The sequence below is a fragment of the Cryptomeria japonica genome, chromosome 4 (genome assembly GCF_030272615.1).
Source record: "Cryptomeria japonica chromosome 4, Sugi_1.0, whole genome shotgun sequence".
NCBI lineage: Eukaryota > Viridiplantae > Streptophyta > Pinopsida > Cupressales > Cupressaceae > Cryptomeria > Cryptomeria japonica.
The window spans coordinates 332106195-332133466 of NC_081408.1; the positions used below are offsets into that span (position 1 = coordinate 332106195).

Genomic DNA, 27272 nt, shown 5'->3' on the forward strand with positions numbered 1-27272 from the left:
CAAAACCAGCAGATTTTAAATTTGAACCGTGCCAAAACCAAGATTCCCAGCCATGAAATAAATTTGAAAACTAAAACAGCAAGTTACAACTTTAAAACTTCGCCATTATGTTGTTTTATGTCATCAATGATTTTATTGCTAATGTCATTGTTGGGCACCGCTAACCTCGTTTATGCACTTAAAACCGTCTCGTAATTCACATCCTGGTGTGCAGGGTAGACGCCTCACAAGGTGGTTGAATCCTCTAAGGCACCTGACGCACCAGGGACATCCCAAACATCCAAGGCCGATAACCCCCGCAAGTTGGAAAAGATGAAATATGAATATCAGGGGTTGATGTGGGAGTCGAAGGTCCAAAGTAATTGGGACAATGTGGGTGACATTGATTTTGGGCACGTTGATATCCAATAGTTCAAGGATAGAGTATAGCAACAAATGCCCACTGGAGAGCGAAGAGGATGGTAGAGAGTGGAATTGCACAGGTAGCAGAATTCTCGCAGGCTATCCAAAATTATGAGCTTGCTGTGGAAAGCTCCAAGCATTATCGGTCGGAGAGCAGGGTGGTACTTGCAAACGGAACAGTGATGGTGGATTTCACTCCTGAGGCTATTGGAGAAACTTTTGATATCCCCTTGCATGAGGAAGCAATCGCAATAACAATGGAGGAGTCTCAAGTCATATACGATCAGAATCCCAATTAGTGCAAGGGCAAAATGAATGAAAACTGGTTTAAAGAAAAGAGATCCCCTAGCACCAGGATCCTCAAGAATGTCTACCAAGGTGAGATCAGCGAAGAGTACAGAGACATGGTTACTCTACTCAGCCGAGTCATGAGACTCCCTCACTCCAATATGTTTGAGGAATGGATGTATTACTTCACAGAGGAGGTCTTTTCAGGGAAGGTCAGGTTTGACTGGGCCCAAATCATCAGTGACAACATCCATACGTAGCTAGTCCAACTTGCAAAGAAAAGGTATTTCACAATGTCCGCTTATATGATATATGTTCACAAGAAATCCTAGACTGTCGGGATTGATTCACCTGGGTGACATTGGAAACGGGCCAAATTAGATCAAGGTATATGACTGCTACCCTTAGTTGCATTTTTACAACAAAAGTCAAAGGGAGAAGAACAACATAGCCTATGCAGTAGACCAATATGAGCGCATGAATGATGCCTTCACCATGCGCATGGTTAAGACAATGTAGGAGGGATTGCAGCAGAGGTTATCCAGGCAGGCCATCGCGCTGATATGGAAATATGGAACATGGTATATTCAGTTTCCCCGATTCTCTTAGTTGAGAATCTCAGGCTTAGAAGGCACTCCCTATTGGCTCCCGAGATATCCCACTGATAAGATGGTGCTCCTAGAGGTTGCCGAGCAAGCACATGCAGCTAGGTAGGTCCTTAGAGATAAGAAAATGGTTGGGGTCACATTTCCAATGGCAATAAGGGATAACGACATATACTTCAAAAACCCCACACAGGTCGAGCAATCAATTGAAGAATTGGTGTCTTATTGCCTGCAAACGCATTCTTGCATAAAGAACTTTGATCCTACATTGCTAAGACGGAAAGCTTATGCTCGCCACTATAAGCATAAAATGAATATAGAGGATTACTGGGCAAGTTACATAGATGATTTCGAGGTTTGTAGGAGAGAATACTTTAGGCTCAATCTGCATCAAATCCAAACCTTTGAGTACGCCCAAGTTCCAGATCAATTAGTTGACTATGGGGATCGCATACAACATCAAGCCTATGAAGCCATAAAGGATCACCTGCCTTCGTGAGGAGCACACGGTTATACTAAGAGGGGGGGGGTGTGAATCAGTATAACAACAATTTTTACCAATTTAAACTTTTTCAACTTCATTCACAAGTATATAACTTATCTCATTAATATATTCATTGCATACCAACATTCATATGTGATCTAACTAATATGAACACAAGTAGAACACAAGGTATATACATGGAAACCCTTGCAGGAGAAAACCATGGCAAATTAATGCTTTTATATAATTCTTCTTTTACAATGCTCATAGGCACCAACCTACTACAGGCACCAACCCCTACATTTGTGAGCACCAACCCACTGGAAGCACCAACTCTCAAATCTGCTTTTGTGAGCACCAACTCCCACTTCTGAATTTTGTGAGCACCAACTCCCACTTCAGAATTCATGAGCACCAACCCACTTCACATAAATCTGATTTTCCATCTTGACAATGTTGCTGTCTCAATAGATGATGGATTCTATTCTTCTCAAATTTCCTTCTTCAAACTGTTATAATGCTGATCATAAATCTGCTATATGATGACATAATTTTCTTCTCATCAACTACTTATATATCCCTTCTCAGATATGATATAATGTATTCATCTACAGCCCTCTAAGACTCAGCTGTATCTAAATGATTATTTATTTCATAACACATATACACAGCATACTTCTTTTCTTACCGTTTTCTTACTATCACTTATTTCTTCATCATTTTCTATCACATACAGCACACACATTATATTCTTCTTCACACTACATACGTGATTGTTCATATATTCTCTCAGTTCCCTTACAATTTTTTACATTCAATATATATATTTTATCATGCTTTTTATGAAGGGATGTATCCCTTAAGTTAGATGATAACCTTTTATAAAAGATCGTAATTTTTACAATGAATAGTCACTTTACTTGGTTATTGTTTAACATAAACAAGTAACAAATTAAATGCACCCTTTCGTGACTTTTTAAAATGAAGAGTCACTTTACTTGGTTACTGTTTAACATAAACAAGTAACTACAACAAATTAAATGCACCCCCCTTTTTTAAACTGTTTAACATATCAATCATATAATTTTTAGCGCATCCCTTACATCATATGATTACCTTCTCTCTGGTGTTCGATTCTTTATTTGAATAATATCTGAACCTTGAACAAATCGAAGCCTTATATAATTACCATATGCCACATCAGAATCGAAGCTTTCTGCATTGAAATAACTTATCGACTCTGATTATAATCACTGTGTTCTCTATGTTTGTTCTGTCTGTGAGAAACGAATATTACTGAGACCAAAACTTATCATTTCGTATTATTCTAAAAGAAGCCATAGTTCTGTATTGCCATGATCGTATTTATTCAACCTTGGGAAGTAATAATTAGTTCTTAAATCTGTGTCTCAGCTTTTTGTGTTTTATTAACACCTCTACGTAATCAGCTTTTTGTGATTTATTCGTACCTCCATGTAATCAGCTTTTTGCACTCAAACTTTGTTCCAATCGCTGCTTTTCTTTTTCTTAATTTCCGGTTTATATATTTGCTTTTTAAATGCAAACTGCCACCACATATGCTTCGCCTCTGCATATATTTCCTTAATAATATTTGATTGTAATGGAGCGCTGCCATAAGAAGTCGACACCTCATAAACAACTGTTTTTGTTTAATTAGTAAACTCAAATTTATTATCCCGTCTCATAAGCAATTACTCATATCAAATATTGATAGCAGCTTTAGCAATTATGATCACCGCCTTTATAATAATTTTTGCCTGATACTGCTGCCTCTAAATACGAACTGAATATTGTGTCAAACTGGCTGGGAATTAATCACCAACGATAATCTGTCTTCAATCCATAAATATGATACGATTGTTGTATGATACAATCTGTCTGCAATGTCATATGATCTGATACTGATGAGGATTCAGTATTAAATTATTAATGTTATCAATGGTCACTGTTCAAAGACATAGTCGACTGTCATATGCCTACGCAATCTGATTGTTCCATATGAATTGTAGATGCAACCTTTTCTTCTAATGTTGTCTATGCTATGTCTATGCTGTTACACATCAACCATTATCTATAACAATCCCACAATCTTGCTTTTCTACATTTGACGTCAATGACAAATTATCTCCATGACTTTACCTATTTGACATCAATGACAACATTTCCAATACTTCGATCAACTGGTCTTAGGATCCAGTCACCGACATGGGGATCATAATGGAGGGTCCTAAGAGACATACTGATGCCCGACCCCATCAACGTATTAAGAGCTAACCCATGATGGCACACAATTCACCTATAACCTGATGGGAGGCCTGTTGTGCATTGCACACGCTCCCTGTCCCCGACAGGGTCCCCCTCTTTTTGGTTTTAACCTTCGCCCTGTTGAGTTCTGCGCAGGGTGTCTCACGTCTTTTTTGAGTGCCCATAATCAGTCCAGGGGACGATGTTGTCATAAGCGTAAGCCTGGGAATCCGCAAGGTGAGTTTAACGCTCAGGTATTAAAATTTCAAAGATCGCTTAAACTGGTGAAAACGCCTAAGTCTGAAGCTTTGCAAATGTCTTTTTTTTGACTTGCAAAATCGCCCAAGTGAAGAAAGAGTTAAAAGCCGGCAAAAGACATTGAAAGCCCGAATTTCGCCAAGTGGGGTAAATGCAAAAGAGAAAGTTGAATTTTACAAAAGACGCCCAAACTCCCAATATCACCGAAATTCAACTGAGGCGTAAAATGGCGAAGTGTCAAAAGTTTAAAAAAGACTAAATATCACCAAACTTCTGCAAAGGGGGGTAGAATGTCACAGTTTTTAAAGTTTGCAAAGCTTCTAAAACCCTCGATTTTCGCTAAAAAGAGTGATAAAGGTTTGCAAAAGTGTAAAAAACCCCGAAGTTCGCCAATAAAGGGTAAAATGTCAAAGTTTTTTAAGTTTGCGAAGAAAGCAAACCCCCCCTGAAATTCGCAACATAGGGAAAATTGTGAAAAAGTAATAAAAGTTTGCAAGAGTGTATTTCGCCGAACTTCGGCATGAAATGCAAAAAGATTAAAGTTTTAAAAACTTTGAAAAGGTCATACAACCCCCGATTTTCGGCGATAATGTGAAAATCGCGAACTTTTTTTAAGTTTGAAAATGCTCCGAAATTGCCGAACTTCGGCATAAAGTGCAAAGAATTAAAAGGTATCAAGAGTTTTTGCAGAAGGCAAAAACCCCGAAGTTCGGCATAAAAGTGCATAAATGTTAAAGTATAAAAACTTTGCAAATAGACCCAAATCGCCGAAGTTCGCAGCAATTTGAAAATCGTGGAAGCCGAAAACCCCATTTTCGGCGATGACATAAAGGTAAATCGCGAAGTTTAGGGGTTTGCATTAGGCGCAAAAATCGCAAAGCTTTTTCAAGAGTTTGCATAGAGGCTACAAAGCCCGAAGCTTGCAAAATAAGGTAGAACGCCGAATTTCGGCGACACAAAGAAAATACACGAAACCTACTAATCCTTGCAAAAGACCCATAATCGCAAAAATTCAGAGAAAAAACCGCGGAGTATAAAGGGTTTGCAAGAGGTCATAGTGCCGATTTTCACCAAAGGGAGGTTGAATGTGAGAAAAAGTTAAAACTTGCAAAATCCATAGAGGCCCGAAAACCCTATTTTCGGCGACAGCGTAAGGTAAAGCGCAGAACTTCCAAGTATAAAAACCTTGCAACGAGGCCACAAGCTTCCCCAAACTTCAGCGTAGAACATCAGAAAGTGTCCAAGCATTAAAACTTCACAATCGCAGAAACCCTACCATTCCACTTCAAAATCGAAAGGTAAATTTCAAACTTAGGGCAGCGTCATTCCTTTTTTGTGAATCGCGAGCTGTGCATTTTTTCCAAAAAACGCAAGGCATAGGAAGGGGCATTTTCAAATTTCCCAAGGAAACCAACCCTGCAGGCTGGGTTTGTGCGGATTGACACCATATTTGCCAGGTAAGCTCGCTTTGTCTCCCTTGGAATCATTTAAAATGCATGCAAGATTGGTTAGATGTGTTTATGCAAAATTGATTAAATGATTAAATCCCGTAGACCGCATCTTTTCCCGTTTGAAAGGCGTCAAGCAAAGCAGTTAAAATCAGAGTTTGTCCAAAAGTTAATCAAGAATGCAAATTTCAGACTCAAGGAATTTTGAACCTCATCCATTTTTTTTGAAAAACTAAACTTAAAGGCTAAGTGCAAATTTAGCGATCATTCAACGCCTAAGTCCTTGAACCGTAGCCGAATAGTAAATTTTTAATCAAACAGCTTAATAATATTTCATGTCCAAATTAATCAAGCTCTTTTGCTGAAGTATCATCCTTTCTTCAAATTCGGTTTTCCATTGATCCTTATGCACTAACGTATCCCTTTTAGCTAACCTGTTTTGTTTCCTTCATCTCGTCTCGTAATCCGCGTCCAGTTGTGCAGGATAAATGCCTAAATCTGCGGTAGAGTCCTCAAAGACACCTGGTGCAGCCGAAACATCCCAGGCTTCTAAATCAGACATCCCTTGCAAAGGTGAGAAGATGAAATACCAGTACCAGAGAGGAGGACTGAGAGAGTCAAAGGTCCAGAGAATATGGGAAAACATAGGCGATACTAACCTGGGCCATATAGACATTCAGGACTTTCGAGACCGGGTATATTTCCCTAAAGCCTATGGCAGGCCTAGGCGGATGATGGAAAGTGGTATCGCCCAGGCAGTAGGATTTCCTCCATCAGTGCAGAATTATGAGCTAGTAGTTGAGGCTGCTCGACATTATCAACCAAGGACCAGATTAGTAGTTTTGGAGAATATGGTCCTAGCTGACTTCACACCTGAGGCCATTGGCGACGCATTCGACATCCCCTTCCCAAATAACCCCATTGTTACAACCATAGATGAAGCACAAGTTGCATATGACATGAACCCTGCTAAATGCAGGACATTGATAAACGAGGAATGCTATAAGGAGAGAAGGCCTCCCAGTATTAGAATTGGGAAAAAGACCCCCAGAAGTGACTTTCACAATGAGCATGGAGATATGGTCACCTTGCTTAGCCGGGTTATGGGACTCCCCCAATCTAACTTTTTTGAAGAGTGGATGTTCTATTTTACAGAGCAGGTCTTCGTCGGGAAATCCAAGTTCGGCTGGGCCCAGATCATCAGTGACAATATCCATACCCAGTTGGTCGAACTTGAAGAGAAAAAGCACTTCACCATAACCTCTTACCTAGTTTATATGTTCGCCCGACACCAACCATTGCCAGGGTTGAGCAAGAAGGGTGAAATCGGGAACGGGCCCAATTAGGTAAAGGTGTACGACTGCTATCCGCAACTACATTATCATGATAGCTCAGAGAGAAAACAACAACCCTGCTTATGCTATTGGTTAGTATGAGCGTGTCAATGACGCCTTCACAATGCGCCTAGTCAGGTTGATGTAGGGGGGATTACACATAACGCTCTCAGAGCAAGCTACCATTTTGGTACAAAGGTACGGCGCCTGGTTTATTTAGTTCCCTAGGTTCTCCTATATTCGGATAGCCGGCTTTGAAGGAGCTCCTTTTCGACTTCCACGCTATCCAACCGACAAAATAATTCTTCTAGAAGTTGCAAGGCAAGCACGTCCAGCGAACAGTTTACTCAGAGACAAGAAGCAGTCTGGATTCTCCTTCCCTATGATTTTGGGTAACCTCGATGTCCATTTAAAGAATCTAGCACATGCCGACGAGTCACTTGCTGAGTTAGCCTCTTATGGCCTACAGGAACATTTCCCAAGGAAATGTTTTGATCGTGACAATTTGGCTAAGAGAGCCTACGGCAGGCGCTACAGAGCAAAGGAATCAATTGAAGACTATTGGAAGAATTGTTCTGATGACTATGAGCTCCGACGACGTGAATATTCAAGGTTAAGTGTGCAGCAAATGCGACTTTATGAATACCGTCGGGTCTCGGATCAGGTAACAGATTCTGGAAATTGCTTGCAAGTTCGGGAGTTTGAGGCAGTAAGACATCTCTTATCGAGCATCGATTCGTCACAGGATCCAATCACTGACTTTGAGGCAATTATGGCAGCCCCAAGAAGCTACACCGATCATTGGCTACACCAACAGATTGAGCAGCTAACTCGTGAAGGAGTTCAGTTCACCTACCATATGATGGGTGGTCTTGATTCTCAGTCCTCGAAAGATGAGGGAACCTCAAGTGCACCAAAGGAGGAGATTGAGAAGCCCGGAAAAAGGAAGAAGGCCAAAGCTAGCAGAGAGACTCGGACATCTAAAAGGACAAGAAGGGAGAAGATCCCTATTAGAAGACCAGAGGTCACTTCATCATCAAAGGACCCCAGTTCCGATGATGATGTAGTTGAACTTGATTATATACCTACTCCGCCTTCCCAGAGCGATGTTGATGCATTCGAAGTTGATAATCCTTCGGCACAAGATGAGCTAAATACAGAGGTGAAGATCATTGATTTTGGCGAACTTGAAAATCAGATTGAGGAAGGAGAAATTTCGTCCAATCAAGGGGCTGATGTACATGAACTCACCCAAGGGAGTCGGCACAAGTTGCAACTACATAGTATTGGCAAAGACGACACCACCGTTGAAGAAGAACGAAGGGCGGATGAGACCCACGAGCCTGACAAAATTGAGGAGCAACCAACACATGGAGATACCTGACAGTTATTCAGTGAGGTAGGGGAGAACTCAGTTGTAAGAAAAGGACTGGACACTTCCTCCACTCCTATAACAAATCAGTTACAAATATGCAATGAACGAGCTGAAAGCATTAAAGAGCAGAGTGGGAATTTGACCATAGCATCTGAGCAAACCATACCTCAAGATTGGTTAGTTGCTCGTGCACAGTGGAAGGCAGCCACCAAGCCACCTATTGACTTGGAGGACATTTTCTCTCGCATAGGGGAAACAAAGTCCAAAGGGAAGGAAAAGCCTAAGACCTACTCCCGAATAACCAAGGATGAGCAGAGGAACCGCACCATCCATATCGCCACCCCGCCTGTCGATAAGCCAGCAAATCAAACTACGCTGGCCGATTATAGCATTACGATCATCCCGATAGGACGAGCAGCCAAAGAGCAGGAAAGGGAGGAGTTCAAGGACTCCGTGCAAAACATGCTCAGGCAACTCGACGAGATAACTGCTGAGAGAAACATGTATCGAGTTCGTGCTGAGCAGGCCGAGGGGTACGTTGATCACTTGCTGAGACCATTGCATCATGCCCCCGAATCCCATGTTCCCCCATCAGCATTGGCGTAAAGGACCACAACAAAGTTCGAAGGAGTACGGGATACCGCCAAGGCTATCAAAGAATGGATTCGAGACATTAAAGAAAGGGGAGAACTGATCATTGAGGATGTAAAAGAAATGGCCCACCACCGAGAGACCATTTCGGTCAAATTATTCGAGGTAAAGCGGGAATGCCTCAGGGCTCATGAGGTCGCTGCTACAACTCTTCCCCTCATGAGGACTCTTTTCTGGACCCATGCACAGATTCCTACATTTTCTGCCATCCTAGATCCATATGACATCAGCACTCTTAAAGAATGGTACTGGACCATCAGCATGAAGAATGACACAAAGGCCACCATTAACAAAGAGCAAGAGACATGCGAGGAAATTTTGAGGGACATGAGAGACCTTGGTGGCCGGATTCTCCGATCAATGGTTTTGGGTTGGAAAAATAGTTTGTCCGATGACCAAGTGTAGCCGGACTGGGAGGATAGATTGAGGATGGATAAGGTCGCCTACTCCACGGAGAACCTGGAGTTTGCCAGCGGGTTATATTCGCACATTTTGTGTTTTGAAGCTCATCGATCCGACTGGAAAGATGGTTTAAAGCATGTAGATCGTCATTTAGAGGGCATGCAATATAAGATACGTCATCCTCATATGCCTCAGTTCATGGTGTTGTTCCAGCTGTGCATCAAATTTCAAGAGTATGTTCGGGCAGAACGTGCGACAGGTCGAGACCTCTAGAAAGAATATTTGAATGCCGAGGATGAATTTCTAGAAAAGGGGTCTATAGCAGAACAAGAAAAAGCACCTTCATAAAGTACATATTTCTTTTAAAATCTAAAAAGGCACTTTTGGCCATAAAATTCATGTTTAACTGCCAAGTTAGCTGTAAATTTTGAGCTTCGTGCATGTGCACTTTTTGAGCTGCTGTTGGTAGTTATTAATTGCCTTTTTTAGGTAGTTATTGTTCCTCCTTGGGTGGTTGTTGATATTTACCTCCTATTTATGGGCATGGGTACTTTGTTGTACAGATGAATCTGGGCCACTTGTTTTATTTAAATCTTGGCCATTCATCTAATTCTGAAACTCTATTTAAAGGAGTTGGTTTTCCCTTATTTTTGTAAGAAGTCTAAGATTGTTGCTGAAGCTCTGGCGAAATTTATGCAGAATTAATGGAAATTAAAGCTGTTTCATTTCTTTGTGAGTGCATGGTCTCCTTCTTCACCATTTAATATTCTTGTTATGTATTTTGTTTTCAGATAGTATTTTTAGGATAAACATTTGATAGAAGCCTTGGTGTTCATACCATTAAGGACTGGCTGATTATCACTCCCCCTGCATGGTTAGTCTGAACCCATTTATATGCTCAGTTCGGTTGTTAAACATCAAGTGAATGAATGTCAAAATTCTGCATTTATGTTTAGTGGCATGAAAATTTAGTTCCCCTTGAAGATTGCACTAGATTTTACAACATTGTGCCTTTTTTAGTTGATAATATTAAATCTGGTTTTTTGGAGGTTTCTGTTTGTTTTCCTGAACATGTTATCTTAGATAATTAATCAGATTTTCTCTATCTCTTTTCCCCTTTCCTCTTTTTCCTTTTTTTTAACCAAGAAAAAACCCTACAGTCAAGCTGAGATAGTATCAATCCAACTGAAATCAATTGATATAGGACTGTTAAACTTTAGGGAACTCACTCAAAGTTGTTCATCTAACCTTAAGTCCCCTTTGCATTTCCAGCAAAACACATCAAACCACTAAGTTATCCTGCAGTCAAGACCTAACAACCGAAACATTGAGGTAATCCCCATTGATCAATAAAAAACAGCACTAGGGATTTCCTTATTTCAAGGGAGGATAGGATTCTTAGTATTCTATTCTACGTTGGCCGGATGGAACCATAGTAATGCGATTTCAGACACGTCACCAAGGCCTTGAGTCTCATTCATCAAAAGAGGACGAAACATCAAGTGCTGCACAAGAAGAAGAAGAAGAGGTTGGGAAGAAGCCTAAAAAGAAGAGAAAGAAGGCAAAAGCTAGTAAAGGGACGCGTGTATCGAAGAGGTCTAGGAAGAATAAAAGCCAATCACCTGAGGCCCATGCACAAGAGAAATTACCAGTAAGGAGGCCGTCTGCTGCCACCTCACCAAAAGATACCCATGCAGTAGAAGACGTAATTGAGGTAGAGCGCCAATCCACCCCTCCCGCACAACAAATTGATTCAGCTGTTGCTGAAATAGCAGATCAAGAAGAGCCTAATGTGCAAGAGCCGGGGATGCAAATCATTGATTTGGATGGGCCTGAGAATCAGATTGAAAAGGAGAGATACAACCCAATGAAGAAGATAACCGGCAAGATACCGAACAGGAAGAACAAGAAAAGGTAGGTGATAAAGATGATGAGGCAGCTGCTGAAAAGAATGAGGATAAGGAAAAAGATAAAGAGGAGGACAAGGATGAAGACCTCCCTAGAGATAAAGGACAACATGAGCTTGAGGTTCCTTGACAATTGCTGAATGAAGTTGGAGAGAACTCAACTATTGACAAAGAATAGAATACAGAGGGAAATCAGCCTTTCTCCCTAACTAATCAACCAAGAATAGAAAGTGGATCAGATGTAGCCTCAAGAGAGCAGAATAGGGAGTTGGTTGTCACTTCAGGACAGTCTATCCCTCAAGCATGATTACAGACCCGAGCCCAAAGGAAAGCCACCGTAAGGCCACCTATAAGCTTAAAAGACCTATCCTCCCGAATAGGACAACCTCAGGTTAAAGAGAAAAAGAAGCCGAGGACATATTCCAAGGTGACTAAAGATGCTCAAAAGAACCGAACCATGCACATTGCTGCTCCACCCCAAGGCAAGTCCGTTGAAGAGGTCGCACTAGCTAATTACAATGTTATGTCAATCCCGACGGGAAGGGCGACTAGAAGTCAAGAAGTAGAGGAATTCAAGGATTCCATGGATACAATATTTAGCCACCTGGAAAGAATGACTGCTGAGAGAGAAATGTACAAGGCACGTGCTGAGCAAGCTGAGGGCTACAGTGATCATCTACTAAAACCACTACAACATGTTAAAGAGGCCTATGTTCCTCCCGTGGCACTAGCACAAAAGACAACCACTGAATTTGAAAGGATGAGAGCTTCAAACAGGGTAATGCAGGAGTGGTTCGAAGAGGTAACAAAAATGGGAAATCAAACACTCCAGGGTTTGACCTTTTTGGAGCATGAAATAGATCGGACCACCCATGCAATATCATCCACCAAGGAGGGGCTTGAGAAATTAAGGGAGGTGGTTAATAACTCACTTCCAATCATGACAGCTTTATTCTGGACATTCTCCAAGATCCCTACAGGTCGACAGATCATCGAACCCCATGAATTTAGCACCTTCGCAAACTGGTACCGAACTATGCGATTAAAGAGGGATCACATGGACCTCTTTGATGATGGATGGGAGGACTGTGAGAGCACCTTCACACGTATTGGAACTAATTGTACACAGCTTCCACAGAATTTGGTTGGTGATTGGAGGCCTAAGATGGAATATAACGAGCTGAGATTATGCTGGAAAGGCCGACTAAAAAATGATGAAGGGGCTCCATACACCAAGAATGATATGGTAATGGCCAGCAAACTGCATTCAACAATGTGAGAGTACGAGACCAACAAAGAGGATTGGGAGTTGGAGCTGAAAAGGGTAAAAAGTCACTATGAGGACATCATGTTCCGAATCAACTGCATAGCGACACCCCCTGGACCAGAGATAAGGGCCATCTGCATAAAGTTCCAAGAATATGTTCGGGCAAAGCGAGCTGCAGGCCAAGACATATGGAAAGGGTACTTAAAAGGCGAAAATGATTTTATATTTTAAAAGGGAAAAATATCTACTTTGGGATGATAAAAAGTGCAATCCCCAAAGTTAGTTATTTCTCCCCAACTACCAAAGTATAGTTTCAGTTTTTGAGCTCTGTGCAGTGCACTTTTTGGGGCATCTTTATGGCTGATAATCGTTTAGTTAGTTGAAAGGTATGCTCCATATTAACTAGGCATGGGTAGTCATGTTGCATGGATGAATTTGGGCCACTTATTTTGTTTTAATTTTGGCCATTCATCCAAAATTTGAAACTCTATTTAAAGGGACTGGTTTTCCCTTATTTTTTGTAAGTCCAAAATTGTTGCTGAAACTCTGCCGAAATATTTACAGGATTAATGGAATTTCAAGCTATATATGTTTCTTGTGAGTGCATGGCTCACTTCTTCCATATTTAAATTTCTGCTATGCATTTTATTTACAAATAGTATATTTGGGTAGATATTTGATAGAAATTTTACGTTCATACCATTAAGGATTGACTGACTGTCAAAGCCCCCGTATGGTTAGTCTGAACATGTTTATGAATTTAGTTCGGTTGTTAAATGCTTGTATGAATGTATGTTGTAGATTCAGTGCTTGTATTAATAGTTTGAAAATCTGATTTCCCCTTGAAGATTGCACTAAGTTCTACCTAGTTGTGTCTAACTGGCGAAGCAGAACATGGTGATTTTAAAGTTTCCGTCTATTTGCCCAAATATTTTGTTTTGGTTTAGAGTAGTTTAGTATCTCTTCCCTACTCTTTTTCCTATTTTTACAAATTTGAAGTTAATATATGTCAAGCAGCATCATGTTCAACATAAATTTGATGAGAAAGGGACGCCTTATAGAACCTTGAAGCCTATCCTACCCATTAACGTAAGTCCCTTTGTGTCTACTAGCAAGACACATGAACCATTGAGCTATCCCGTAGTCAAGAATTGACAGTTTGAACTTTGAGGTCGCCTTCTCATGATCGTTTCAGTAGCATTACAAGCGTCCTTATGCAAGAGAGAATGGGATTACCTCAAAATTCTATTGTGTTGATCGAAAGAGTAGAAGTATGACTTTCGCCACATCAATAACCTCCACAAAAAAAAAAATCAACATGCTCATGTGAAAACTTATTCCATTGACTACTTAAAATTGAAGTATGTTCACCTTAGCCATAAATATTTTTTATTGCAACCCAAAATCCCTTCATTAACTCTCTATCCTCATATGGAGCCCTCTTATTGGTTACTTGTACATCATACCATTTACGATTAAGGGCATAGGCATCACAATAAAGAGATGTGTTAAATTTGTCTCATCTTCCATGTAACTTTTCCTCTATCAAAGGATATAGAGAAAGATCTTTTGCATTTGTTATCTTCTTGAATCTTTCACACATGGAATCTATTGCTTCATAAACTTCTCCCAAACATGTCTTGTCTGAATTTGCAAATTTGATCAGCTCACATATGGGCTTAATAAACTCTACAACAAATTTAACATCAGCCCTTAAATGGTCATCAAGGACCACACCTCTCACCTCAACTATAGTATTTGATGTAGATTGTCTCCAAACTGCCCATGCATCACTAACAATGGTGGAACAAAAAGCTCCTTTGACTTCACAAAGACGGTCAAGAAGAATAAAGTAAAAATCAAACTGTGTATCGGCAAGTTTGAAAAGTTCCACCTTAGCAAATTTTTGATAAATGGCTTGCGTGCGATGATGGTTACATATGAACATTTGTATTTTTCTGCCCTTTTTTTTGATGTGAGATCCAATATCTTTGGGTGCATTATTCAATGAATGCACACAACATGATTCCAAAATATATGTTTGTACCTTTTTTGCACCAACATTCCTACTACTTTACAAACAAGGGCAGCATCAATAACAACTTGGACTACATGTGATGCCCCCACCTCCTCAATGTTGTTGTATAGCTGATTATGAAGAAACTATGCATTTTTTCTTGCCTTAAACAATTTGTTGCTTTAAAAAATAAGGCCCTTTGCTGCATGTTACCATGATATTAGTAGTGGATGATTTCTAGTTTTTCTCCACCCATCCATCACAATACAGCATCCTTTTGTAGCCCACACACTTTCATTGGTGTAGTTTGTTTCTCTAATCGAGTTTTTCTTTATCAATTAGAGTAATGCAAATCTTTTCATACCCGGTTGTTTCTACCCTACTAGTGCATTACTGATAGCTTGGACCATCTCTCGATAGAAAAGCGAGCAAGCAACATTAAACAATATTCCATTTCCCGAAAAGAATTGTGCAATCTTTGCATCAACTGTTTCTTGACCTTTCATATCGAACAATCTTCCAATGTGTGGTCTCTTGTGAGAATATTCTGTTGCTACATCTCTAGAAGACACACCCACCTCTAACTCTCTATTTTGGTTTTAAGCTGCAATAGTTGCCCTTGTCATTGAAGCATGACAGTTCAAATTAAAAACTTTCCCATTGCCCTTTCTTGATCCCTCACGACGTCATATTGTTCTGCCTCACTGGGATAAGCATTGACACCTTCTTGATCCCTCACAACGTCATATTGTTCTACCTCATTGGGATAAGGATCGACACCTTTCCTAGATATGTGAAGGAAATGAGCCTTCACCCTCATGTAAGTACTTTGCCATACCATTGAACAAGCTTGCATTTGACTATTGTTGTTCCACTTGAACCCTTTCATCCTAAAACATGATCGCAATACTTTCAAAATGGGTAAAAATCTTGTTTTCCTCTACCCGACATTCTACACAAAAATAAAACATTATTAGATTTGGCATGAAATTATGCCATTTTTTTCAAAACAGTTGTGTAGTTGGCATAAAATGCCTATGATTATATTTGATAATATTTGTCATCCGGCAATGTATTAATTAATCTTATTAAGCGGGTTGTCACTCTCGGGTAGTTAGGTGTTGGTTGGCTGACGGTTGTGTACCTCTCGACAACCGTCGGGTCCTTTTAAATATGTTGTGTACCGCCAAGTAGTACGGTATAGTCGGGTTTATTGTAATCCTTGGCCGACCTTCTCTGGTCTCTTCTCTATAATAATTGCATGTGTGAATAAAGATATATTTTACTGCTGTGTCTGGTATGCATTTTCATGTACGTTATTATTTCCGATATTTAATTTACTAGTTGTAGCGGTAAACATTTTGGCATCGTTACCTTAAAAGAAATCGGGTCAGCCTTGAGTGATTCATGTCCATAGACCCCATTAAAGGTGAGAAGAGGCCACACAGTAGCCAAGACCAAGTGATTAGGTGATCTACCAACCCTCGGCCAGAGGGAGCACAAAGACAAGTCAGAGCCTGGAAGTACTCGATGTGTTGGGACGCTGGAGGTGGCCATGTAGACGACGTGTGCGTGTCTGAGAGTGCAACGAAAGCACCAGAACGTAGCGGTCGGAACAGTCCACCCAGGTCCAACACACCTGGAAGCACTTGGAGTGTTGGGGATGCTAAAGGTGGACGTGTAGAGGACATCTGCGTGGCCGAGAGTGCAAGGAAAGCACTAGAACGTAGCGGTCGAAACAGTCCACCCAGGTTCGACACACAAGGCGAATACACACGTACCTTCGGAGTGCAAACAATGTTGAACACCCAGGAGAAGCAAAAATTGCTGAAGTTCACGAGGGATGGATCAGAGGACCCCGTATGACATTGTAAGACATGTATAACAATATGGGAGGCTAATGGCCAAGATGACAAGGACTACTGGCTAAAGGCATTTCATGCCACCCTTCAAGGGATCACCATTGACTGGTACACAGACCTCAACGCCCAGTACAAACCGAGATGGAGTGATCTGAAGAAGGAGTTCCCAGGGGAATTCAAACTCCGAAGGGATGATAATGAGATCATGGCCGAAATCTATAATACCAAGCAAGGGAAAAATGAGTGTGCGCGCTTACAACCGTAGGCTCAAAGAATTGTTGAACAAGATGTAGAACCAGCCAGTTGACAGGTTGAAGAAGAGGTGGTTCATGGAGGGATTGATACCCTCACTACGCAAGAAGATGAAAGTAGTGCCTCCGTCCTCGTATGCCAATGCTTACAATCGAGCGATGGACATCGAGAGTGAAAACAAAACCTCCTCCCGAGAGAAGAGGAAGACCGATGATGATGAGAGCATCGAAGGTAGCAGTGACATAATCCAAAAGCATAAAAAGCCCTTCGACGGGATATGTTGAGAATGATGAAAGAATTGAAGGCCAAGAAAGGAACCAGCAAAGAAGGTAATAAACGATGGTGTACTGAGTGCAAAATTGAGGGGCACACGAAAGGCAATTGTCCTAGGAATATGTTTTGTGAGATTTGCCAAGTGTTGGGGCATTCAATCAAGGAGTGCCCATACAATTTGAAGATGAGAAGTACACAAATACTCTTCACACTGGGAGAGTCTAGCCCATCAAAACCTCAAAATGTATCACCTAGCGATAATGGAAATTAACGAGGGCGAAACCAAATACAATATGACTCTAGAGAATGTCCTATCATGCAGTGCCGACAATGCAGCGAATGGGGGCACTTTGAGAGAGACTGCCATAACAATAAAGACAACGTACAATTATTGTGCAAATGGTATGGACCAGGGAACCATGAGGACACTGACTGCCCAAAGAAGAAAGGGGTAAATATGTTGGACATCAAGCAGCCACACAAGGAGGTACTGGCAATTACAAGATTGCAGAGCAAAAAGGCAGTGTACCCCAATCCTTGTATAGAGAAGGAAAGACTCTGGGAAGCAAAGGCTGATGTTGAACAGCGATGGCGGAAGAACGAAGGGCCTCACATAATGCCGCCAGTATCGTACTTCGTTTACAGTCTGAAAAAACTATAATCAAACAGATGTTGCAGGCTACTGTACCAGTACAGGTATTTGACCTTCTACAAACAATGCCACAATTAAAAATGGCTCTCACAAATGTAGTCGATGACAACACCATCGGCTAGGAACACCGCCAGTCGGCAACAAAACCACCTGGCATGTCCGCCATGGAACCCATGCCAACAGTAGAATCACCCAGCACGTTTGCCACTGACCCCATGCTACTCGCCGTGAGTATTGGTCCGAAGCCAATTGTAGTAGAAATGGAGATCATGGAACAGAAATTGACAAATACCATTGTCAACGGCGGCTCCGGAGTAAACATACTACCAAAAGAGACATGGAGGAATCTAGGCAAACCAATCCTCTAGCTGCCAACATTCCACCTTGTCGGTGCCAACTAGCACGGTATCAAACCCTTGGGAACACTCATGGCACAAAAGGTTGTTGTCGGCACCCAACATTGTTTCCTCGACTTCGTCATCATCCCATTGGAGAAGGCCTACGATGCTCTCCTCAAGAGGGGTTGGCTGATCATGGTGAAGGCAAATCATAACTGGAAGAAAAATACACTCTCCATTGAGAGTGAAGGTCGTAAGTATGTGATTGACTTGAGGAACCAGGTAATGAGCGAGGAACTAGCATCATCCGATTCTGACTTAGATGACTCTCATGACGGCAAGGGAAAGATGGAACCCAACGACAAAGAGTACTAGAGTTGGATGCTCGGAGGATGAGACGAGCTCCCTCAACGAACTCTTTCACTAGCAGATGGAGGACTATGAGGTCTTCCACCCGGCTGTAACATGTTCGAAATTAGGGAGATCAAAGAGGTTGGCGAAGGTACCGAAGAAGTCCCTATGACCGAGTGATACGTGAGGAAACACCTGTGGTCAAAGGTGTGGTACGTGAGTAAACACCTACGGCTGAAAGTATGGTACGAAAGGAAACACCTACAGCCGAAGGTGTGGTACGTGAGGAAACACCCACTACCCAAGGTATGGTACGGAAGGAAACACCTACGGCCGAAGGTGTTGCTGAAGGTGTGGTACATGGAAAGACCCCTACAGCTGGTAGGGTAGTACAAGAGGAAACACCTACAACCAAAGGCATGATGACACTTACGGCCTAAGGCATGGTCACACCTACGGTTGAAGGTATGGTAAGCGAAGCGACACCTATGGACGGCACGAGGAAACCCCTACGGCCGAAGGGGTGGTACAGGAGCCAGCCAAGTTCGGCAAAACTGCAGAGTGAATTAGTGGAGTCAAATCCGTACGGATAAGAGAGCCAAGAACGTACAGCCCATACAAGCTTGCAAAAGGGACAACGGGAAGAGGTCATGCATATTCATACAGGGCCAGGGAAGCCACGGAGAAGGGAAGGGACAGAAGCCGTACACCTCTGTACAGAAACATTTTGGCCTTAGAAAACAAAGACACCGAGGACATTCGTACACATCCATATAGAAAGCAAGGTCGAGCATAAGAAGATAGTCGTACGAACCCATATGGACAGAAGACATTAGCCATTGCAGGTTACCGTATGGGAAATAGACAGAATCACAATACAAATCCATACGAAATCATCTGGTGACTGGCAGAAATCCGTAGGGAACAACAGTATGCATCCGTACAAGGGAAGTCGAGCACATGTTGGAAAGAAGCACCGTACAAATCCGTATAGAAACATACAGACAAGTTGCGTTCAAGGGGTTTAGATGGAATCCGTACAGACTTGGAAGGTGATTTTGAAGGAATCCGTACAGAATTGGCTGCGGAAGGAAATCCGTATGGTGACAGATGGAGGCATTTGAATGGAACCGTATAGGCACATAGGTGTGCAGATCGTACGTGTGATGTTTCAGACCACAATGTGTATCAAGCCGTATATGGTCAAGTCATACGGGAAGGACAGAAAAAGAAGGTGGTGGGAGTAAAAATCTAGATTTTTTTGGCTTCATCGACAATGTTTTTGGCGTCTCAAAAAATCAGAAAAATCATGTGCGCCATGGAGTTTCGTGTGGTTTTGAAGGTTGTAATTTGTTGTTAGCAGCAGGGGCATGTTGGCATTTGCATGAAGATTGCATTGATGAACTATTATGTTGTCATTGATGACAACTATAACCGGTAATGATGTTGCTTTGCAACCGGTAGGTGAGCTAGTGAAGGAAACTGGTATTACTTGAAAAGCAGTGAGATCAACCGGTAACCCTACCTGTTGATGTGCCAAACCCTAACTAATGGAGCTTGGTGAATCGGTTGAAATGGTTCATGATCGAATGATGAACAGTAATGATTATGCCACGTATGCATGTTATATGTGAAGAGTTCAAATGGTTTTTGGCGCTTAGAGATAACGGTTTTATCTTGGGAATGAGCGAGTACATTGCATGAAGTGGAAACTGCGTGATGAGTTACAGGGATCAATGAAGCGGTGATCAAGGAGCGGTCGAGGTTGTCTTGAATCATGTGCAATGATTACTATGTAATCCAACGGTCATACTTGAACCGATTTGTTTGTAATCTCTATGAGATCTTAGGTTTGTGATGTGTTACTGACCTGTTGTTTTGCTTATAAGGTCGATGAGTTGTTTTGTTGTAGTGTTGGCAATTTTGGTTGAATGTAAGAGTGATTGGTTGCCGAACCAGAAGGTGTATTTGCAGTATGTGTAAAGGTAGATAGGAGCGTGAAAAGGATCTAATCAAGCAGAGTAGTGCTATTCACCAGATCAGCAAACCCCTGTTGATCTCTAACAATTACAACAGTCAAATCCCTTAACAGGGTAAGCTCTAACAAGCTTAGTGTTATCTAAATCCTCTAACTAGGTGATCCATTAGCTTGGATTTCAAATCCTCTACCGAGGTTACTCCTAACAGGGTATTGCTTCTAATAGGGCATTATAGTCAATCCCTTAACTGGGTGGTCCCTAACAAGATGTGTTCTTAACAAGGACTTTTTGTAAAAGCTTTAACAGGCTTGGCTCCTTAAAGGGCGAACTTCAAAAGAGTTCAGAATACTTGTGGGTATTCATTTCCACCGTGGTTTTTCCCATTTGGGTTTCCACGTCAAAATCATTGTGTCAAGTGGTGAATGTTTTTGTGGTTATGATTGATATGGTTAATTTGCTTAACTGCTAAATCCACTTAGATATGATAAGATGACCGGCAGTAATCTGAAATGTGCTTTTACTTTTGTTGGTAAAGTATTTGGACGTTTTGGTTAAATGGTTTGAGAGTTTCAAAGCTATTATTCTGTTATGACAGTCAAACTGGTATACTTGACAGTGATATTGCAATTTGTAGTTCAATATTTGAACTAGTCAGTTCAGAGTTTGACTTGGGAGGTTGTTTTTGAGTTTGGAGAAAGTTGTGTCAAGTTTTCTATCTACGGATTCACCCCCCCCCCCTCAGTAGTTGTCTAGATCCTTATTGATTCATCATACCATCAGGGCGCTGCCCCTCGACCCCACCCTATACTGCAATAGGGAGTGTGCCCTGGTCGCTGCCTCGGGACCCTGCCCCTTGACCCCGCTAGGGGCGTTGCCCCCAAACCCCCATTTGATTTGGCAGGTACACTACAAGTTGGGGTTGTCCAGTCCAAGCCACTTTTTGTCATTAGTCTTCTCGAATATTACTTGATGTTTGCTTGTCGTCTGGAAGACGACTTTTTCTTTTTGGGGGAATAATGTAGTTGGCATAAAATGCCTATGGTTATATTTGATAATATTTGTCATTCGGCAATGTATTAATTAATTGTATTAAGTGGGTTGTCACTCTTGGGTAGTTAGGTGGGTGTTGGTTGACGGCTGTGTACCTTTCAGCAACCGTCGGGTCCTTTTAAATATGTTGTGTACCGCCAAGTAAAGTAGTACGGTATAGTCGGGTCTATTGTAATCCTTGGCTGACCTTCTCTGGTCTCTTCTCTGTAATAATTGCATGTGTGAATAAAGATATATTTTACTGCCGTGTCTAGTATGCATTGTCATGTACGTTATTATTTCCTGTATTTAATTTACCAATTGTAGTAGTAAACAAGTTGGAATGCAAGTTTGTCATAGTTTATTTGTTTTAAGCATTCACTGGGCAAAAAAATTAAATCCTCTATTCATTGCATGAACCTGCACTAAAATTGGCTAGATGCATTTGTAAATGTCTTCACCTTATCAGTCACTGAAAAATGAGACATATATGTTAAACATGCCTGCAATATAAGGCTTTGCCTTACCATAATATTATAGCAGCCATGTAAAATGAGAGTTGCAACCTAGGTAGTCAAGTTATTCTTTTAAAAAAAGTTAAATGCCTACAATATGCTAGACAATCCACGAAGCTTCTCAAAGTTCCAGCTTCTTAGAATCTAAGTTACCGGGTTCGCCCCTGGGACGCCCTGGTACGGGTCCGGGTTCGACCGAGTCCGTGGTACGGGTCCGGTTCGACCTGGGTTCGACCAGGGTTCGAAAAACCTAGGGTGGGTTCGACCCGGGTCGAACCCAGTCGAACCTAGGTGAACCCCAGCGGCTGGGCAGCCCGTAAAGCTAAAAAACAAACCAAATTTTAATTTTTTTTCAGTTCCGCCTATTAAAAAGTGAAAATCATAACCTAAAAAACACTTCTAAAACACTTTATTGACACATTTCACCTCATTTGTGTTGCAAACAATTTTTTTATGAGAGCAGGTTGAAGAAAGTTTGAAGAAAATTTGGCTTCCAAGATCAAAGAGGAGGAGTTGAAGACTGATTTTAGAAGCTTCAACAAGTGTTGCAGCATCATTTCCATACATTTTCAAGCTTCCATTGGCTGCAAGAGGTAGGTTTTTAAACATTATTTTCCAACTTTTTTTGTTTCACAAATTTTCAAACATGAAACTTGAATTTTTTTTCATTATTTAGTTTTTGTTTTTGAATATGTTTATTTTATTTCTTGCCATAGGAACTAGAATGGCATCTACATCTTCCTCCATTGGCAATGAACAAATAATTGCAAAACAAAGAAATGATCCAAATTCTCCCTTATGGAAATATGTGGACATTATAAAACAACTTCCGGGAGGTGGGGGATTCCGTTGGAAATGCCATGGATGTGATATTGAACGTAATAGTTCATATTATCGGGTGGTAGGCCATTTGTGTGGAATAAAAGGAAGAGGCATCAAAAAATGCCCTGGAAAAAATGGTAAACCTATACCAGATGAGATAGTGATGAAATATATTAGGGAGCATGAGGCGGCAGAAGAGAGGGAAGCCCGTAGATTGAACCAAACCGCATCAAAGAAAACAAGGGGAATGCAAGGCCCTTCTAATCCCAGTATTGTAGTAGAAGACCACCCCTTCTTTGCCACAAATGAACCTCAAAGTGAACCACCCTTGACACGTAAAAGAAGAAAGGGGCCTTTAGAAACCGCATTCCAAAATGAGAGTAGAGACAATGCTGATCAAGATACAGTAAGGTGCATTTATGCAAATGGGTTGTCATTCAAAGTTGTTCGCTCCCCATATTGGAAGCAAATGATAAAAAGTGTTAATGAGGCACCAAGAGGGTATAAGGGCCCCAGTTATGAGAAGGTACGTGGAACATTATTGGAGAAAGAGGTGAAGAGGGTTGAAGATGCATTGAAACCCATAAGGGATTCATGGGTTGAGACAGGTGTAACAATTGTTTCAGATGGGTGGAAAGATGCTAAAAACCGTCCCTTGATCAATGTCATAGCGGTGTCCCCTAAAGGGGCAATGTTTTTGAGAGCTGTGGATTGTGAGGGCCAAATAAAAGATGGCCAATTTATTGCAGAAATTCTCATCTCTGCCATTGAGTCTGTGGGACCTCGCAATGTTGTCCAAGTCATAACGGACAATGCAAAAAATTGTAGAGCTGCTGGTTTGTTGGTTGAGCAACGCTATGATCACATCTTTTGGACACCTTGTGCGGTACATTCACTCAATCTTATGCTACAAAGGATTGGGCAAAAAATAAAATGGATCAGAGATGTGTATGCAGAGGCTGAGGGCATCCAGATGTTCATCACAAACCACCACATGTCTCAAGGGATTTTTAGAACCTATTCAAATTTGGAGCTATTGAAGGTAAGTGAAATAGTAATTTAATTTTACATTTTCTGATTTTTTTGAATTTTCAATGTTAATAATATCATTGTGTAAGCTATATTGTGTATTCTTCTTTAAAGTTTGGCTTTATTTTTTAATCATTTGGCATTAATTTGTGTTATAGGTTGCTGAGACCCGTTTTGCATCAAACACAATCGTCTTAAGACGACTTGTGAAAGTTAGAGTGGCACTATGCAATATGGTGATCAGCACCAATTGGACTGTATGGAAGCAAAGTAGCACTGAGAGGGCAGAAAAAATTAGGGATAGAATATTGAATGAGAAATGGTGGGATCTTGTTACATATCTCCTAAGTATCACTGAGCCCATCATGAGCATGATTCGCTATACAGACATGGATAGGCCTTGCATAGGTGAGATTTATGATGGCATTGATTCAATGCTTGAAAAAACAAAGGTCACTATAAATGAAAAAGAGAATGATCCTCAGGAGAAATTCTTCAAAGAACTGGAAGTAATTATTGTAGAGAGGTGGAATAAGATGACCACTCCTTTGCACCTTCTTGCCTATGCCTTGACACCTAAGTACTATAGCAATCAGTTTCTTGATAAACCAGGAAGGATTCCACCATGGAGAGATCTAGAAGTATCTGATGGGTATAAGGCAGCATTTCTTAGACTATATCCCGATGATGATTTGCGAGATGTTGTTACAAATGAGTTCATAGAATTCGCAAATGGGAATGGTCTAAGTGTTGATGCACTTCGTCATAGATCCAAGAAAGATGCTCATAGCTGGTGGTACTTCCATGGCACATGCTTCCAACACCTACAACCCCTCGCTATAAAAGTTTTATCACAAGTAAGTTTAATTAATTAAAATTTTAAATTTACAAGTTTTAGTTTATTTATAGTTTACTTTGTCTTCATAGGTTGCTAGTAATTTTATTTTTATAAATGTATAACTTTAATTGTTTACTTTGTCTTCATAGGTTGCTAGTTCATCTGCTTCAGAAAGAAATTGGAGCACATACTCTTTCATCCACTCAGTAAAGCGCAATAGGCTGCTATCAAAAAGAGTGGAGAATTTAGTATATGTGCATTCCAACCTACGTCTTCTTTCACACAAACAACATGACTACACACAAGGAGAAACAAAGATGTGGGATATAGAGCCAGAGCATACTGATTTGGATGCTCCTGCTTCTCAGCTTCTTGCATTGACACTTGATGACTCGGAAATTGAGCCAACTTATAGTGCAAGTGCAAGTGGCATTGGCTCATGTAATGTCAATGTCAATGAGGAGGAGGAGGAGGAGGAGGAGGATGAAGAATTAGATGATCCATTTGATGATTAAACTTTAAGTTTATATTGTTGAAAGTTGAAACAATGATACTTGAATATTTTGTCATTTTGATATTAAACTTGATGTATATGATGCTATTATCAATTATGGTATGATCATGATGCTATGATTACAAGTTTATGTTTGTTTTGTTGTTCATATGATGCTATGTGACATGCATATTTTAATTCATGCTTATAGGCTTCACAAATATCAAAATATATATATATATATAAAAAAAATTTACATGTTTTTGTACTAATGAACCCAAACGAACCCAAACCCCTTTTCAAAATTTTGCCGTACCGGCGTACCGGGTTCTTCGAACCCGAACCCGAACCCGAACCCGAACCGGCAACTTAGCTTAGAATGAAAGAGGATCTAATTGCTTCAAAATTCTACCTCCATAGTAGGGATCTTCATCTAAGTTACTGAAGTTTTATGGTATCTATGGAAAAAACAAATCAGCATTCAATTGGATAAACTAACAACCTGGAAGCTATTTGAGATGAGTAGAAACCATTACAATAGAGCAATCAAATTTCAGTAGTGTTCAAATACAATCATTTGATTTTACAACCACAATTTCAGCAAGGATAGCTGACAAAAAATAAAAATCATTTACACTTTAGAGGGTGTAGCTAATTTCTTAGTGTTAGTTATTTTTTATCATTTGCTATAAATTCTCAATAACCAGCATTAATTGAAAAGGGCAGAAATGATTGAAATCTACTACAAGGTTGTGGGGCTCAGAGGTTTATGCCAGCCAAACAAATGTCTCTGTCGCTTCAAAAAATCCCATCCCACACATTTTCCTTGTCATGACACTATTCTTCCTTGTCATGACATTGTGCTTCCTACTCATGGTGTTCTATTCCTTCCCACGACATTCTCTTTAATTACCATGTTATTTTTCTCTTCTGTCAGCATTTTTCTCTTTCTTTCGTGTATGTTAGTGGTTTTTTTGCGTTTGGGTAGAAGACATTGAGAGATGCCCGAAAACTATGGCGGAGCGTCTCTTGCATGCAGGGACATCCATGGAGTATTGAAGACGCATGCCAAACCCCGAAAACACATCTCCCTACAACCTTGCTCCTAAATGTAAAATTGCTTTGAAAATAAAAATTGCATGAAAAATAATAGTTTCAAATAAAGCTCATCCACGGATAAAGCTTCTACTCTAAAAATAAGTTATGCTAAAACAAAAAATAACTTGTATAAAGTTAGAAACATCCAAAAATCAAAAATAACTTCACCCTTTAACTTGAACACTCTTATACATAGAACAACAAATAGAATCAAGGATGTCAATTGTACCATCTACATGGAGGAAAACAATATAAGAAAAAAAGATGTTTTTTGTAGCCGTCATAAAATGCCTATCTTTATATTTGATAATATTTGTTATCTGCCAATGTATTAATTGTTTGTATCAAGTGGGTTGTCACTCTTGGGTAGTTAATGTGTTGGTTGGTTGATGGTTGTGTTATGTTGACGTGGCTAAAATTGCGGAACTACGACTTCATCCGGGCAACGCAGAATAGAATGCTAAGTATCCTATCCTCTCTTGAGATAAGGAAATCCCTAATGCTAATTTAAATTGATCAATGGGGATGACCTCAAGGTTTTGGTTGTCAGGTCTTGTCTGCAGGATAGCTTAGCAGTTGATGTATACTGCTAGAAACACAAAGGGGACTTACGGTTAGACGGAATTGGTTTCGCACAGGTTCCCTAAAATCTTACAGTCTTATTTCATCTTATTTGCTTTTAACATGATGTTACTTCAGCTTGACTTGCGGGTTTTTAAAAAAAAAGGAAAACGAGGGATAAAGATAGAGAGTAATATGAACAGCTAGCTAACTTAACTGAGACAGCATATTTAAACACATAGACGGAAATCTTAAAATAACCAGAAATTACTTTGCCAGCAAACTAGCACAACTAGGTAAAAACCAATGCAATCATCTAGGAACTTTGAATTTTCAAGTTGCTGAATACAAATGCTGGACTCTTACACCCATTCATTCAAATTTAACAACCCAACTTAGCATAAAATTGGGCTCAGACTAACCATGCAGAGGGAATAATAATCAATTATTTCCTAATGGTATGAACCAAGATTTTCA

General features: G+C 40.6%; 2 protein-coding genes across 6 annotated transcripts in view; one reads left to right on the forward strand and one right to left on the reverse strand.

Moving 5' to 3' along the window:
• LOC131063583 (uncharacterized) overlaps positions 1-27272 on the reverse strand; it is a 252376-nt gene that overhangs the window by 94923 nt on the left and 130181 nt on the right. The window lies entirely within an intron of this gene.
• LOC131875465 (uncharacterized) lies at positions 23751-25346 on the forward strand. The gene is made up of 3 exons (XM_059219813.1): positions 23751-23818; positions 23964-24662; positions 24793-25346. The coding sequence occupies exons 1-3, from the start codon at positions 23771-23773 to the stop codon at positions 25156-25158; spliced, it is 1113 nt and encodes a 370-aa protein (XP_059075796.1). The 5' UTR covers positions 23751-23770; the 3' UTR covers positions 25159-25346.